Source organism: Pelecanus crispus, chromosome 2, assembly GCF_030463565.1.
Source record: "Pelecanus crispus isolate bPelCri1 chromosome 2, bPelCri1.pri, whole genome shotgun sequence".
Lineage (NCBI taxonomy): Eukaryota > Metazoa > Chordata > Aves > Pelecaniformes > Pelecanidae > Pelecanus > Pelecanus crispus.
The window spans coordinates 116,220,232-116,236,589 of record NC_134644.1 but is presented as its reverse complement, the minus strand read 5'-3'; the positions used below and the strand labels follow the sequence as shown (position 1 = coordinate 116,236,589).

Sequence of the window (16,358 nt, the reverse complement as noted above, 5' to 3'; positions counted from 1 at the left end):
AGTCCTGACCAAAAATTATAAGTCTTTCAGTTGTTGGCATCTTATGCTGTGGAGTTTTACAAAAGACTGAATAATGATTCAAGCAACAGTCTATGCATTGAGTTTATTTACATGCTTTTCTGGGGTTTTTTGTTCTCCTTTTTCTTCCATTTTTCCTGTGTCTGAAACACAGGCACAGAGAGAAGAGAGACAAAACAAGGTACACAAGTGAAAATGTCAAAAACCTATATATATTTTAACGTAAAACTGTAAAACAGGGATTACAGAAATGTTTCACATGTCCATCTAATTTTGCTAATTGCCACCTTTCAATGGAAAGAAATAGCTATTGACCACTCCTCATTCCACTTCTGAACTCGAGATGGACATGATGTCTCGGTCACATGTTGCAAAACTAGGTAGCACACAGATGTCTCCATCTTGCTCCCGTTTTTGTGAAAGATTTCTAGTTACTTCATTGGTAATGGATGAACACTGGCTATTCCAGTGGCCTAGGAGTCTCAAAAAAAAAAAAAAAACAGAGTGAAAGAAATGGACAAAAACAGAGAGCAAGGGGCTTCTCTGTGGTAAAGACCTACAAGAAAGCTTCTAGGAGCCACACTTCTTATGAGAGGGAATGAACTGTCAGAGCCAATGGCTAAGTATAAAAATTGGTAAGTATAAACAACCAACCCCAGGAGAATGGAAGACAGGAGTATGTTACATTTGACATATCATCCTACTTAGACAGCAGGTATTCCTGGTTTCTCATTTCAAATTACTTTTTCTATGCACAAACATGTGCAATGAAAACGCTATTACTGCCCTATGATTTCTCAAACATGGAAGGCTTTTCTGAGAATGAAATCTTGTGTAAAGAAGTACTGATGAAGCATCGTATGAATTTCTTCATATCAATACAGTAACTGTTGGCTATTATGGTAGACTATCTGACATTCTACGTTTGAGGTTGGATCAACCCAACATCCGGGACTGTGCACTTCTCCACAGAACGCTAAACAATTAGAATTTTACATGTATTGATAAAGCTGCAGCTTTAAAGGCATCACCTTAAAACATCTGAATACGTTACTGACATGATTTTTGTCTGCATAGCTGTAGCTTTGGTTAGAACACGGCGCTAATAACGCCAAGTTCACAGGTTGAATCCCTGCTTACTGCAGGGGGGGTTGGGCTCGATGATCTCTCAAGGTCCCTTCCAACCCAAAGCATTCTATGATTCTATGATTCTAAGATACCATTTTTATACATTTATCAAAAATCACTATTAGATTGCTACTTCTTTTAGCCACACAAAGCAAAATGGCACTTCCTGCTCCCCCTCTGAAACTGTGATTCTAGTAGCGAAACAGAAAAAAGCAAGGGCAGAAAGCAGGAATGGTTTGTACAATATTCATCCTTGCCAGCAAATGGGCATAGGGCTGTATCAAGACCTTCCCTTTCACCTCTGGCCAGCAACACTGAGTGTTGGGGCGTAGTCTGTGTCACAACACAGCTGAGAGAAGAACAAAGGGGATGCAGGGGGAAGAAAACGCGTCCGCATCATAGCTCATCTGGAGGTCCACAGCTCAGCAGTGCAGATATTTGCAGCCTGTAATTTAGGGCATAACACAGTCATAATTTAACTCCCAGTGAGTAACTCTAACTAGGTTAAGCCCAATTCAAATTGCAGGCAAAGAGGTGGCCGAGTCATTTATAGGCAATCAGGACAACGCATACGCTCTTCCATGCGTTACATGCAAAATAAAAGTCAGGAAAAAAAAAAAGACATTTCAACAGAGCAATCTTCACTTTCTTCAAATGTTTTAAGTCCCACCCCATTCATCAGCTTGGAAAATTTCACCCAAACTCCCTTCAGTTTGTTTATTTATATTACTTAAGCACTGTTCCTGAGCCCCAACCAGCATTCTGCTGAGCATCTTAATAGTCTTAATTGCTTCACCAGCTACTTCTGTTGCCTCAAACCAGTACAGCATCTGTTCTCTGTGACAGCTTGATGTGGCTGATTTATTTTCAATTTATCTTTTGCTGTACGTTCCAGAGCTTACTCTATATGACTTTGCTTGCCAGTATTCCCTAGTCACAGTCAGACATCTTATTTTTCCCTCCTACAAGAATCACTTCACGTTTCCCTTTGCAGAATTTTCCTTTACTGACTTCTGCTCATTTTTCCGTGTGAAATCTCATGCTGCATTAGCTTCAGGATGCACGTTGCTACAAGCTGGGAAGCTGTAAGTTCAAGATCCGACTCTCATTGACAGGTCTTAATATTCCTGCATCCTGCCCAGCTTCATTCATATTAACAAAACCTCATATAGCCTCTATTGTAATTTTAAAGACTGCTGAGAGATTTCAGAATGCAAATCTCTTCTGCTTTCAGAACAGATGCACCGAATTATGCACCCACACAAGTCACCATCAGGATAAACCTGAACACAAAGAAGGCCAACCTTTCACAGATCAAGAAAGTATGCAAAGAGATAAATTTCTCCCCACATACATTTCTCCCCAGCCTCCTATCTTTCAGCTTAGACGCCTTTGTAAGCGCTCTGTCAGGAAACCCCTCCTTCCCCATTTACTAGAGAGAAAGAGAGTCAGGGAAGACTGCCTTCCCCAGGCTAAAATTAGCCTCTGTGAATAACCCTGCCTGCATGTGCTTTCCAGACAGTTTAACTTTCAGAAAGGTCCAAACTCAATTAATAATAGTACTGGTCCAGAAGACAAAGCTCATTCTTGAGGACGTAATGTTGGTACTTCTTGAGGGTCATACATAATGCAGCTTTTAAGCTAGAGAGCTTTTTTAAGCTTTTCTCCTTTTTATGCCTTTTTAAATCTTTAACTCTCCATTGGAGAGAGGATGGTTCCAAGTTGTTTCTCCATCTAAGCGGTATTTTCTTGTCCCTATCTGTGAAACATTTCTTGGGTGTTACTTCCCAAGCCTATATAGCAAACTAACACACTGACACTTGCACCAAACTGCAACCCCTCTGGCACAGCTGATGCTCTTTCTTTAGCAGCTGGTACGGTAAGGCTGGCCTCGCATCTGAGTCCTTTAGTGACAGCTCTTGCACGGGTGCCAGAAGGGTGCAGCACATTTGCCTGCATTCCCAAAAGCATAACTGCTACATATACACTGTGGACAGATACTGGGCATTTAGAAAAATAAGTAAATACTGGCTTTAAGGCCAAAATTAGCATTTAACCTTTTAAAAGAATATTCTCATTTGTGAGGTCTGATCTAATATTTTTGCAGTTCTGTGGGCTGACAAAGCTGTCATGGAAAATTCAGATGCTAATCTGCAAAGTCAGTTCTCAGGAATAAGACTCAATTCTGACAAACGGAGAAGCAAGTTGTGTCCTGATTTTTTACCTCTGAATCTGAGCTGTCAAGTTCAGCCAACGTGGGAGCCTTAAGGAGTCTCTTGCGTTGTACTGTCACTTGTGTGGCCCCGTTCTGCTTTCCTTGTGGTGCCAGGCCACCATTCACTACAGAGGCATCCACTAATTTTCTTCCAGCCTCTGGCGTAGATACATCTAGCAAAAGAAACAGAACAATTGGTGTTTGGACCTAATTTTTATTTTGCCTTCTCAAATCTTACTGTCAAGGCAATACACACAAAAGGAAAAAAAATTGTTGTGATAGTTATATGTGTGCAATTATTTTACTTTAGCAATACATTGCTCAGAGAGCTACAGGCAATGGCTTGTGGTACAGAAGCAATATGAAAGAATGAAAGCAGTGGAAAAAGCAGCAGTGCACAATACTAAAAACCAACCTCAGACCAACACCAATCAACTTTAAAAAAAAAAAATCCTGTGTTAAACCTGAAAATATTCTTCCTTCAGCTTACAGTCTATAATTAACTATATAACAAGTATCAGAAGAATGCATAACCGTATCTGGACAAGTGGGTTTCCAGTGAATCTGAAGACAACGCCACACAGAAATTAGGAGGTTTAGCATGGAGTAAACCTAGATTTTCCTGTGAGGACAGAATTACACTTTATTCTGCAGTATAAGGAAAAGGAATGAAAATGAGCTAAATAACTAGCATTCATCAAAAATATGCACAATTCTTAGGCTTGCATGGTCATTTGTATTAAAAATATGCCTGTGATGTCAAATTTTCATGTAACAGCAGAAACATGAGGCTCCAGCTCTATTTTCATCTACATGAGTTTTACAAGGATGTAACTCCACTGAGTAAATTACTCAGGATTTCTGCCAGTGTGCAATGAAGATGCATCTCAGATAACGTAAGCATTGGGTCTGCTGTGCTTAGCCTAGCTTAGCTTAGACATTAAGATAATGACCTAGGCTTTGATATTTTAGGAGAGCTTAAGAGTTTGGTCTGATAAATCAGTTTATCCCTGTAAAAGTACAAAGTGCAGTATTCCAGTCTGAAGAAAATTATGTCGGAGGGACAAGGAAGAGAAGCTTTTAATCTCCCATTTGCATGTATGCCTAAGCATCTGGTCTTTCTACAAATGTGTTTTTCTACCCATGTAATTATAGGACTCCTTCCTCAGTCTTGTAATAACGAAGTACCTCCAGGTATTTTAAGGCTAGGGTAATGACAAGTTATTATTCCCATTTTTACACACGGTGAAAGGAGGCACAGAAGGTCAAATGACTCGTACCTTAGGTTACCGGGAGAACTATGACAGAGAAATGATATCACCCGGATATTCCCAGTGCCAACAATGTAAGTACTCACACATCATTTGGAGTGACTTACATAGTTGCCGTGGTATAAACAGACACGGTCACTGCTGCTACAACACAATTTGCATTGATAAAAGCCGTTCTTGCACTAGGTAAGTTAAAACTGCACAGTCTAGACAAAGCCTCAGCTGCAGTAGTAGGTCTGTTCTACAACATTCTCACGGGAGCAGCTATTGAAAAGGAATCAGAGGAATAAGTTAAATCAATACATAGCCTAAAGAATTAATTAGGTTACTGTTAAATGCTGGAAACTGAGCCAGAAAGGACAGGGGATATATTACAGTTCCTCTATAAATCATACCTTCAACTGGGGAGTATAAGAAAGGCCGATTATTTGGACTATTAAAGTCATGGTGACATTCCAAGCCTATGAATCTGTGTACTACAGTGTTATTACTGCCTTCAGGTCCTCCCTACAAAGAGTTGCAATCAAAGACTTAGACTCTCTAACCCTTAGTTCCTATCTTCAAAGGCTTTGCTAATGGCTGTCCTGACTAGCACTATGGCTTACAGGTCATGGGTTTTTTTTCCTCCTGGATTTCTGCGAGTACAGCATGGGCGTCCTCCACATCAAATGCATTCCTGCTCTAACAGCCACTCAACGCAATCCCAGAAAGCGACAGCAGGAAAACAAAAACCAAACTGCCTCACCTCCCTGCTGCCAATACTACTTCTTGAGACCTCATAATTAGCTGCCATGCAGTTGATTGAAGAAGCGCAGGGTTTCCCAAATGAGCAAGAGAAAAACCTTTGATTTGTCTTTTGATTGCGCAGGGCGGCTCCTGAACAGACTGACCAATGAAGCAGCCCCCGCGCCACCAGCACAGCCGCCAAAGGGGGCCTCCCTTCTCCCCAAAACTTCCCGGGTGGTGACTCCCCTGCCTGACGGTAGGGCGAACGGCCTGTAAGTACTGTTGAACTCACTGGGACAATAAATGATGGAAAGGCCAACAGTACTGCCCTCCTTCCGAAAAAGAAACCACACGGTAAGTCTGGGGAAAGGAAAGAGGAGGGAACATCCACCAGACATCCCCTAGCACCGTGGGAGTTGATGGAATGGATATCCAGGGTACATCACAAATGGTTTTCTGTGGGGTTTTTTGTGTTGGGTTTTTTTTGGTTTGGGGTTTTTTTGTTTGTTTTCTAAGAATTTAGGCCTGATTTCTTTAGGCCCCAGAAATGGAAATTTCTGATCCATTTTGGAGGTAATTTATGTAGCCAATCACTATCTACAAATCCTAAACCAGTTATTATTTAAATTCACCCATGTATGAGTTGTTCATACATATTGTTGAGTTGTTCCTATGTTGGTTTATAAGTCTTCTTGAAATACCAGAGAAGTTTTAGGTGAATCGAGAGGCCAATCCAATAGTATTTGTTTTGAAGGGCTCTTCAGTAGGAAACGTCATTTATCACCATACTTTCCTCTAAAGAAAAAAAAAAACCAGGGAGCATTTTTAGGACTTGCAAGCACTAAAGAATAAAAAACCCCAGAAAAAGGAAGAAGTAGAAAACAATCCAATTTATAAAATCCATTTTGTCAATAGTGCTCAAGTTCAGTGTATCGTTCCTGCACTTACAGTAGTGGATATACATGAATAAATGGATTATCATAATTTAAGGGAAGGATCATGAAATTTTACAGTTTCAGCAAACAGATTTCAACAACAACAAAAAATTGTTCCAAAATTAAAACCAGGATTTGTTAGCAGATAGAGACCAAAAAATTATTACTTTGTTTAAACTATTTTAGTGATATACCCAGGCAACAGAAACATTACCATGTGGCAAATAATTGTACATCATCATAAACAAGATAAAATTAATCAGGATAAACAAGTCAGAAACAACCAATAGACTGATGCTTATAAAATGAATATGACAGAAGAAATTAATGGACAATTCTTTGAAACAAAAACCTAATTTTTTTTTTTTGTAAATGGATGGTAGTTTCACAATCTCTAGTTTCATACAACATCTAAATGTTTTGAAGATCATTCAAATTATATTAAAAAAAAGGCTTGTGTGAGTAACAGCCTGGGGTTAAGATTTTATTAGAGAGTCAGGCACACTGGGAGAGTGTCATTTCTACATGTTTTCAGGCAGCACGTACAATGAACAGTTCCTGCAAACTGGATGAATATGTTTGGTTTCTTTTGAGTTTCTTCTAAGCTATCATTACAACAGGCAAATGAAAGAAGATAAGGTCTTGATTTGATTACTTCATCTTTGTGTTGGCCTTCCCTGACTAGCCTTAAGAAGGGGGAGACAAAAAAAACCACCCTAGGATGATATAAAATGTGCCTTTATTTACATGTAAGATTACGCCTCTTACAAAACAAGCAATTAAGCAGACCACAGATTACATGCAAACCACAGCAGTCGTGCTGTCTGCCTCCTAACCAACTCTCCTTGGCAAATAATGACAACAGAAACCTGAATTTTGTTCTATACAGCAGATGTACTCCTCAACCCTATCATTTTTACACTGAGTATAAAAGAAGGCTAAAATGGATTTGCAGAATTAATACAGGTTTACCTTTTGCTAGTTATGATGATGATAATATACTGGGAAAGATCATCTAATAAATAATGGTAAAAGAGATGTGCTGTTCCTTTCAATGGACTTAGATGTTAAAGTCAAACCTGGGAACTAATAAATCAGTATACCAAACTGCCAGTCTTTTGCGGGTGTTTGTACCACATTTATTACTGTGTTATCTAAATTAAGATATTACCAGGACCTGCTGGAGTTCCTTCCTCACACTTGTCTGAGGTACAGACCATGTAAAGCCAACAGTGATACACATCACCTCACAGGCTTGGGAACAACAGGAACAATCCCTGTGAAGTTTGGGTTTAGATGCTTCAGTTTCCTTTTTCTTCTCTCCCTACCCACTGCCCCCCCCCCTGCCCAATTACAAACTGTTTCTGAAGTAACAACTTCAAAGCAGCCACGCATACAGCTTTGAGGTAAGAATTTGAGTGTGAAGAGTGGGAATGACTGGTCTTTTGAGCTACATGCAACGCAGTGCATAGGAGTGAAGCTGCTTTTAAGCTATTTTTCTATTAGAGGAAGCGGGCAATGAGTGCCCTGGTCCCTAATCGGTATCTGAGTACCTCTCAGATTACTCTCATTACAGGTGGCTACCGCTTGCTCCTTCTATTCTACCAGTAGGAAACAGCAGGGTACAAGGAGGTCCCAGGCGCCCCTCCGCTCCTCTTCAGGATGACAACAGCAGGGAGATGCGTGGAGCCGGGCAGTGTGACGTGCCAACTACACCGGCTCGGTGCCAGCAAAAGTCTTCTCAGAATTGGTCTGCATCATCCCAGTCAGGGGCAGCAAGCAGAATAAAAGCCTGCACCTGTCCTGTAGCATTTAGTAGGAACCACTTCTGGTTTTCAGCTGGTTTGTGGTTTTTTCATGACAGCAATTCCATCACGCAGGGAGCAATGAAAGCAGTGAAAAAGCAAGTATGCGGAAACAGCGATCACAGAATGAAAGCACAGTGTAGCTTCCCCGCCTCCAAAATAATGAAAAAAGTAAAAGCACGCAAAGCAACAACATTCAAAACTACCGCTTATCTGCTTACTATCGACATCCCAACCCACCTAATTCATTCGTACTGCTCATCTGGTATCTCAAATCTAACTGGAACGTTTTAATCATCCTGAATTTCCTTCTAAAGACAATTTATCAGATCACGCAGTCACGCCATATGATACTACTTGCTGAGATCCACATGACTTGAAAAAACAAAAACAATCACATTTGGAAGATGGATAAAGAAAACAGGAAGAGTTCTTCGGTGGTCAGTCAAAAAGGGCAAATCCAAGTACAGTATAGATTGCTATGAAGCTACTTCTTTAAAATAAAAATATTATGGCAATGAATTAATGGACTATGAAGGGAGCTTTTGCAAACTATTGTTTGGATTTAAACAAATGAGGATGTCTCAGGATTCGTAGAAAGAAAAGGCAAAAGAAGGAGCAAACAGACACATGTAGAAGGACAGATCTGAACATTTCCCTTTTGTTGGTCACTGGCACATTCAGGTTTATAGTCTTAAATCCGAAGAAACTTTCGGCATAGCTGAAAGCACCGATACTTTTTGAAAACTGAAGTTTGCCTGCTTATGCTATTATCTCACCCCCTGAGGACCCTTCAGCTTTCAGTGGAGTAAAACATGATACCAAGTACATACATAATTTGAATCCCACCAGAGAGCTGTAGTAGCTGCATAATACGCCATGAGTGTAAGGTTTCACAAAAGGGCTTCAGCTGGATTAACAGCTTGCCACCGCCTCTGACGGGGAGAGCCTGTTCCTTCCTCCTATCCACCCATGCTCGTCACCTGCCCTCACCCAGCTCTCTGATCATCTGATCAGATAGTAAGCAGGTTTAAATCACTAAAAGAGCAGAAAACCAACCTGGTAAAAAAAAATAAACATATTTGTTCCTGGGTTACATGAGTTTAACCATGTCATCTTGTGAATAAATGAGCAGGACTGGCACGGAGGAGGAAGGGGAATCACATGCTTGGAGGGGAGTTTGGGGAGGAGAGGGAGCAGCCAGAGCCCCCCCTCACCTCTCGACAGTGGCAAGCTGTCTACTTGGCTCAGCCCGAACATGAAGCCACGTTCATAGATAGGTCAGTTGTGAACTTCGCTCCCATATTACAAAACTATTGTGGTTTTTATATTATGGTAATCAAATAACTTCTCTATGGTCTTTCTAGTTCACAATATGCTAGCATTTCAGTCCCCCCCTTTCTATGGGGAAAATAGCCACATGAGGTTAAAGGGTGTATGGAGAAACAGAGGCCGAAAACTCTGCAAAAGTCCCATATGAGATGTTTCTATGTGCAACTGGAAGGAAAGGGGAAGGGTACAGCTGCTGTTGCTTCTTCACAAAATGAGAGCATGGATTTATTTGGAGACTGTTTCTCAGGAGTCATCTAGGGGAAATTAGGTAAGAGCTAGCACAAGAGCTTGCCTCAGTGGACAAACCTTTGAGGCTAATGTAGAATATTTCCAACCTCAATGATGGAGGTTGGAAATATTCTTTGGGCCTGAGCATCCTGGAAAGTCAGTGCACAATGAGGGAGGAATGAATTTATTTTCAGGCTAGTAGGCACAAACTCTCTCTGACGTTGCTGTGTCTGAAGTAGAACACGTTCATGCAGTTACTGCACGTCCTAACTAATGGCCCCAAGAGGAACCTTTACATTTGGTATTAGATAGTTGATGAAGGATCAGCTATCGAATCCTCTGTATCAGCTATTGCCAGCAAACCGTAGCAACTTATTTTGCTAACTAGTAAAAAAGGAAGGTTAAGCCTCTTTTGAGTGAATGTTTTTTCATTTCATGACTCACAAAGCATTTACTGTAAAGACACTCAGCAGAATTGACAGTTCCTTTCGAGATTAGTATTCATAGGTGCATTTCATTAAATCTAGAAAGGTAGATGAGTTCAAAATTAGTTTTTGGATCCTTGTGAGAAATGAAGTACTGCAAAAGATGGTCTAGTCAAAAAGTGAGTGTAAAGACACAAAGGTCAGATTAATAAATAAGTAAATCAGACTTGAAGGTGACCCTGTATTCGGCAATCCTTTTTAGAGTTTGGAATAGCTCTGGGCCACCTTATTTTGTTTATTTATTTAAACAGAATTCCAACACTCTATTTCAGGTAAAATACAGTTGTTTCCTATGCCTAAGCATCCTTTTGTGGCAAGGGAAATGTAGGTATTAAGAGGTAATTTATCTTAATTTTTATTTTCACTGACCATGTATCTTGGAAGAATCCCTTCAAGTTTCTTTCTTAAATGGGAATTCAACAAACAGATGGAACAAATTTCACAATAAGCACAATAACCACGTCAGGTGTCGTTGCACCTTTTACCTGACAAGTCAAAACTGTAAGACATGCTAAGTGGCCGCATTGCTGTAAAAAAGAAACAAAAACAACAAAAAGAAAACGATTCAGCTATTAGAAAAGCAGAAGGGTAATGAAAACAAAAGATTAACTCCACTTGAGACATTTTGGATTCTGTTGCCTAAATCCAAAATGTGTCAGACATACTATTGCTTTACGGTAGTAAAGCTCAAAGTCTGAAAACTACAGTAGCATAAATGGGACTTGCAAACAGACCAATTATAAATATATTTGTATAGCTGTAGAATGAGATTTTTGGAATTCAATAAATCAAATATCAAAACAAGAGACAAGTATCTTAAAACTGGAATATTTTCAATTAAAATGAAAGAGTGAAAGAGGAGGGAAAAGAGAGAGAGAGAAGAGGAACAGAGAAGGAGCTGAAAAAAAATTAAAAGAACAAAGCCACATTTCACACAAGTTTCAGTGACCTGAAATAAAGATATTTCTAATTTGTTTAAGCATAATCTCCAATGATTATAATTAAACTAATAAAGAGAGACAGTCAAGCTAAGCTTGAGCATTAGTTTCCTTGTAGAGGATGGGAAAAAAGGCCAAACACAGTGTGATTTGTGCTGATTCTTGTTCTTTTTAAAAATCTTAGGTGGACTTAGCCTTTAAAATGTAGCCATATTATTATCTTCTTTCTGGGCCTCTAACCATTTTATTGCTAGGTAAGAAAGTGGTCAGATGTTCTTTATTTCTGGAAAGACCTATCTATATTTCCAATTAAACAGTGTAATTCAGGGAGTAGACACTCAAAATATTTCTCAACTGAAAACAAAATTTCAATGCAATAATCCAAATAAGCAGGCCAAGCCCAGTGACAAGAACGTACAAGAACGCATCAAAACTGACATCAGCTTATCTGTCTTACTTGACAGGTGATAAACAGGCAAGTTGGTATGAAAGGGCCTGTCAGCCACACACACCACTGCATTAAAAGATGTTTAAAAAAAGGTTGTGCTGGGACAAGTTTTGTTCATGAGAATAAATCTACGTGGTGAACGCAGTACGTGGCTGACTCAGAGCCAAATTTGGGAGTCAGGGTATTTTTCCTGCAGTTCATTAACTAGACAACATCAGCCACAGATAACAGCTACAGAAACAGTATCTAAATCCCTGTCCAAACTTAGCATAATGGCAAATACATTGTAAAGCATAAGGGTGTTCATCACCTAATGCTGAGTCCTAATTGAAGGTTGATAAAACATGTACATGAAACAAAGTTTTCTCCAAGCTCCATTAGCTCAACTTGTTTGAGTCACAAATCTATGCTTTTAATTAAAAGGACATGTACCTCAAGGCTGTGTTTGTCTTGATAGCTTACTCTGATGATTTTATGAGGTCATTTCAAAGCTCACTCCGATTCCTCTACTCAAACCTCTCCCTTTGTGAGCGAGCTACCAAGATTAAATTACCATTTCCAAAGAAGTTTTGGATGGAGAGCAGCCAGCCACAGGCTGGCTTTTCTCAGTGGCAGCTCAGGGTACAGAAGACCTTACCTGTACGCATGTGTTGTGCGGAGCAGGGGGACACAGCCTGCGGCTGCTGGGAAGCACACGCCATAGGTCCGCCCGTATCGCAGAGGAGGAACTGCAAGGGTACAGCCCACCTCTCCCCAGTAGTCAAGTGTAGTTGTGCTCTTGACTGCTATTAACTGAGCAACAAGCAATAACCCTGGGACACGCACAATGTACCTTATACTCCCAAATATTTCACTCTAATGCTTTTTTCTCCTTTTTAAAAGCAACAAATATTTCTGTCCAGCTGGTGCAAGTGTCCCACATGGTGTTTCTACTTAGATTTATAATCCTTAAACCTCATTATCTTACATGTCGCTACATTAAATTACATTCAGTGGTCATCTAAACTATATGGCAGATCTATTTGTACCGTACTGAACATCGCTAGCATTACTCCATTCCCAGTTCTGCACATTTCCACATTTTATTCTAAAAGGAACTTTGGACATAACAATCATTTCAATGTGAGAAAGAACAAAACCTCACATTTCAACATAAAAAAAAATTATCAACACCTTTGCTCTTCATCATGCCAGCAGCAAGTAAATACTTGGGAAATAATACTTGCATGCATTCCCTTTTACACCTCCAGTAATATGACATTTAATCCAAACAGTTCACTGGACTGAAGGGGAACTACCAAGGTTCCAAAACTCAAAAATTTAATTCTTTAACAAAAAATGACGAATTGGTGGAAGACAGGTATCCCTCATTGGAGGCCATGCCCTGAAATCAGCCCAGGAAGTCCTAACCAGGAATACTCTGAAATTTAACATTGTTTTTAGAAACTGTTTACTAAATGGGTTTGATGTCATTTATATCAGTTCGAAAATTTAAAGATCTATTAGATCAATTTTGCTGCCCCTGAGAGGACATGATAGTTCCCAGACAGAGAACATCTAAAACACTGAAACTGAGTGTTTGAGAGAAAAGTAAGGAATTGTTCCACATTTTTATAAGCTTCCTACATCTGGAAAAGTGTCTAGGCCTATTAGAAACATTAATTGATACAGCAAGCATAAAAGGAATCCAGACCAGAAACTGGAAGGCCCAAAGAAATAATATTCAAAACATCATGCTTTTAAAAATGCACCCAAGCATTCACCAAACTCTACTGAGCACTTCAAAAACAATGCAACAAAGCAAGACTGATGGAATTGTTTTTCTCTGGAGACAATGGGTTGTCACAATCTGGACCAGTGCCTTTAGGCACATGTGGCAAGCACAAATATTTTGCAAAAAAGCAGTGACAGGGAGTACATACGTGGATTATTTCATGCTTTTTAGCCATAAGATGCCACTTTTGCTCTTCAAAAATCCACCTGGCTCAGTTTTTCCGATACAGTTAAATACCATGCTCTTAAAGAAATGTAAGTCACAACGTAAGACTATATTTGTCATGCTTTTGTCATCAGAACCATTGAACTAATGCAAATTGGTGATCGTTGGAAAGCATAGTATTTTTATAATTTCATAGCGGGTTGTTGAATATACACTGCAGAAATTAAATGCTTTGCAGTGCAAGTCTGAATTATTCGCCCACTGAAAATATGTACAAACACATGCTCCATAACTTAGAAAATGAAGCAAAGACTTAGATTCAAAATAGAAGCAATAGATTCAGCAAAAAAAAATAAAAGCAGATTTTAAATTAAAGTAAGGAAATTGATGATGCTAACAGCAGGAAACAAAGAGAACAGAATTAATTAAAACCAGACATGCAAAGAATACTTGCAGGTATGTAAGGAATATTGCACTGGGGAGAAGCAATACCCATGCCATTCTGAGCAAATCTAAAATTAACTGTCATGTGCAACAAGCAATATAACACCATTAAATTTATCTAATACTTACAATAAAAACTTGAAGGGAATCAAGCTAAACCATACAGTATCTTATTTTTAAATATAACGTAGCACAAAGACTGCATAGCCCTAGCAAAGCCTGTAGGTTCTTTTTTTTTCTGAAGGGATGAGAATAATTTTATCTTCCATGACATCTGCACAGACATGGCTAATTTTGCTGCTTCTTATGTGGGAAGTTTTCTGTGGATGCTGCAGGTAAAAACTAGCAATGTGCTTACCCAGCCTGCTACGCCTTATCTCATCAGGTGAGACTGGACGTAACTTCCTCTCTGCCTTGATTTCCTCCAGTATCCGTTCATGAAGGCTGCGTGGCCGTGGTGGGGTTGGTTTCAGTTTTCTTGCCGAGGCCTTGGGATATAAAGATAATCGTATTTACATAAAACAGTGCTTCCTTGAAAGTAGATTTCACACTTTTCTGGAAAAAAATGTGGAACGTTGTGATATGAATTTACATGCACTCAATTGTAAAACTCACGTAAATTGAAGAGAGGATTGTATTTTTCCCCAATTCATTATGATTTCCCAGAGAGATAAAGGGCTGCTGGTAATAACAGTTATTAATTGGTAGGTGCAAGATATTACACACTGTTCTTTAAGAGAACACGTTCTATATACAGAAGACAATAGTTTTGAAAGCCCATGTCAGAAAACATAATATTTAACCTATACCCTGGACACAAACATGCTTTAAAAAGCCACATTGTTGTTAGGAATGAAGCCCACTGGATTACATACAGGATTTAATGGAGGTCGCGATCGGATGAAATCCAGGATTATTTCATGGGCACTCTTTTTTAATCGAGGTGGAATGTCACCGTTGACCTGGAAAGGAGAAAGTGAAATATATATTTCCATGTTTTGCATTCGTATTCATGCAGATGATGAGATCAATTGAAAATTCGCAACAACCCTGAGAGAGCTTGCAGCGTTCTGACACCTGCACCAGACGTAAAACCTCACTCGTCCTGAAGAGAGCAACAATCCATATGCAGAGCACAGGCAAGCAAAAATGTAGATAACAGCTTTTCAGCTTTGCAGACAGATGCAGAATAACCACAACTGCAGCAGCTTTAATCAGCAATATTTAGGATTTTGAAATGATGAAATCAAATGTCAAGGCTGCAATCGTGTCTATGGGAGAATGCAGACGAAGACTGTACCTTGCTTGGAGGAAAAGTTGCCAACACCATTTTTAAGAACAACTATTTGAAACATGTCTCACTGTCAACCATTACACAGTCTCTAATACTCTGTTCTTTGCCTCTGAGAAAACATGGATGCTCTTTAAGTTTTCTTGATCTCCCTACCATCTCCCAAGCACTGACATGAAAGCAAAGCTAGAGCTGGCACAATCACCAATGATTTGCTTGTAGTAATGGATGAAAAACATGCTACCCTTGGGTTTTTTTGTCTTTACCACCCGTCTCTGTTGCTCTGGCCATGAAGAGGTGCCCTTGTGTGTAAATCTTAACATCTTTATCAATGATCTGGATGAGGGGATTGAGTGCACCCTCAGTAAGTTTGCAGATGACACCAAGTTGGGCGGGAGTGTCGATCTGCTCGAGGGTAGGAAGGCTCTGCAGAGGGACCTGGACACGCTGGACCGATGGGCCGAGGCCAGCTGTATGAGGTTCAACAAGGCCAAGTGCCGGGTCCTGCACTTGGGTCACAACAACCCCATGCAAGGCTACAGGCTTGGGGAAGAGTGGCTGGAAAGCTGCCTGGCGGAAAAGGACCTGGGGGTGCTGGTTGACAGCCGTCTGAACATGAGCCAGCAGTGTGCCCAGGTGGCCAAGAAGGCCAACAGCATCCTGGCTTGTGTCAGGAATGGTGTGGCCAGCAGGAGCAGGAAGTGATTGTCCCCCTGTACTCAGCGCTGGTGAGGCCGCACCTGGAATACTGTGTCCAGTTTTGGGCCCCTCACTACAAGAAAGACATTGAGGTGCTGGAGCGTGTCCAGAGAAGGGCAACAAAGCTGGTGAAGGGTCTGGAGCACAGGCCTTATGAGGAGCGGCTGAGGGAACTGGGATTGTTTAGCCTGGAGAAGAGGAGGCTGAGGGGAGACCTTATCGCTCTCTACAACTACCTGAAAGGAGGTTGTAGTGAGGTGGGTGTTGGTCTCTTCTCCCAAGTAGTTAGTGATAGGACAAGAGGAAATGGCCTCAGGCTGTGCCAGGGGAGGTTTAGATTGGATATTAGGAAAAATTTCTTCACAGAAAGGGTAGTCAAGCATTGGAACAGGCTGCCCAGAGAGGTGGTGGAGTCACCATCCCTGGAAGTGTTCAAAAGACGGGTAGACGTGGCAC

At 40.3% G+C, this 16,358-nt stretch overlaps 1 protein-coding gene across 1 annotated transcript in view; it reads right to left on the bottom strand.

Moving 5' to 3' along the window:
- The window catches only part of SPIRE1 (spire type actin nucleation factor 1), a 131,147-nt gene that overhangs the window by 12,833 nt on the left and 101,956 nt on the right, over positions 1–16,358 (bottom strand). Inside the window, exons 7-9 of the mRNA XM_075728291.1 lie at positions 14,788–14,874; positions 14,271–14,400; positions 3,371–3,534 (exon numbers count right to left, since the gene is read on the bottom strand). Of these exons, the coding sequence (XP_075584406.1) occupies positions 3,371–3,534; positions 14,271–14,400; positions 14,788–14,874 (381 nt within the window). The remainder of the gene's footprint in view (positions 1–3,370; positions 3,535–14,270; positions 14,401–14,787; positions 14,875–16,358) is intronic.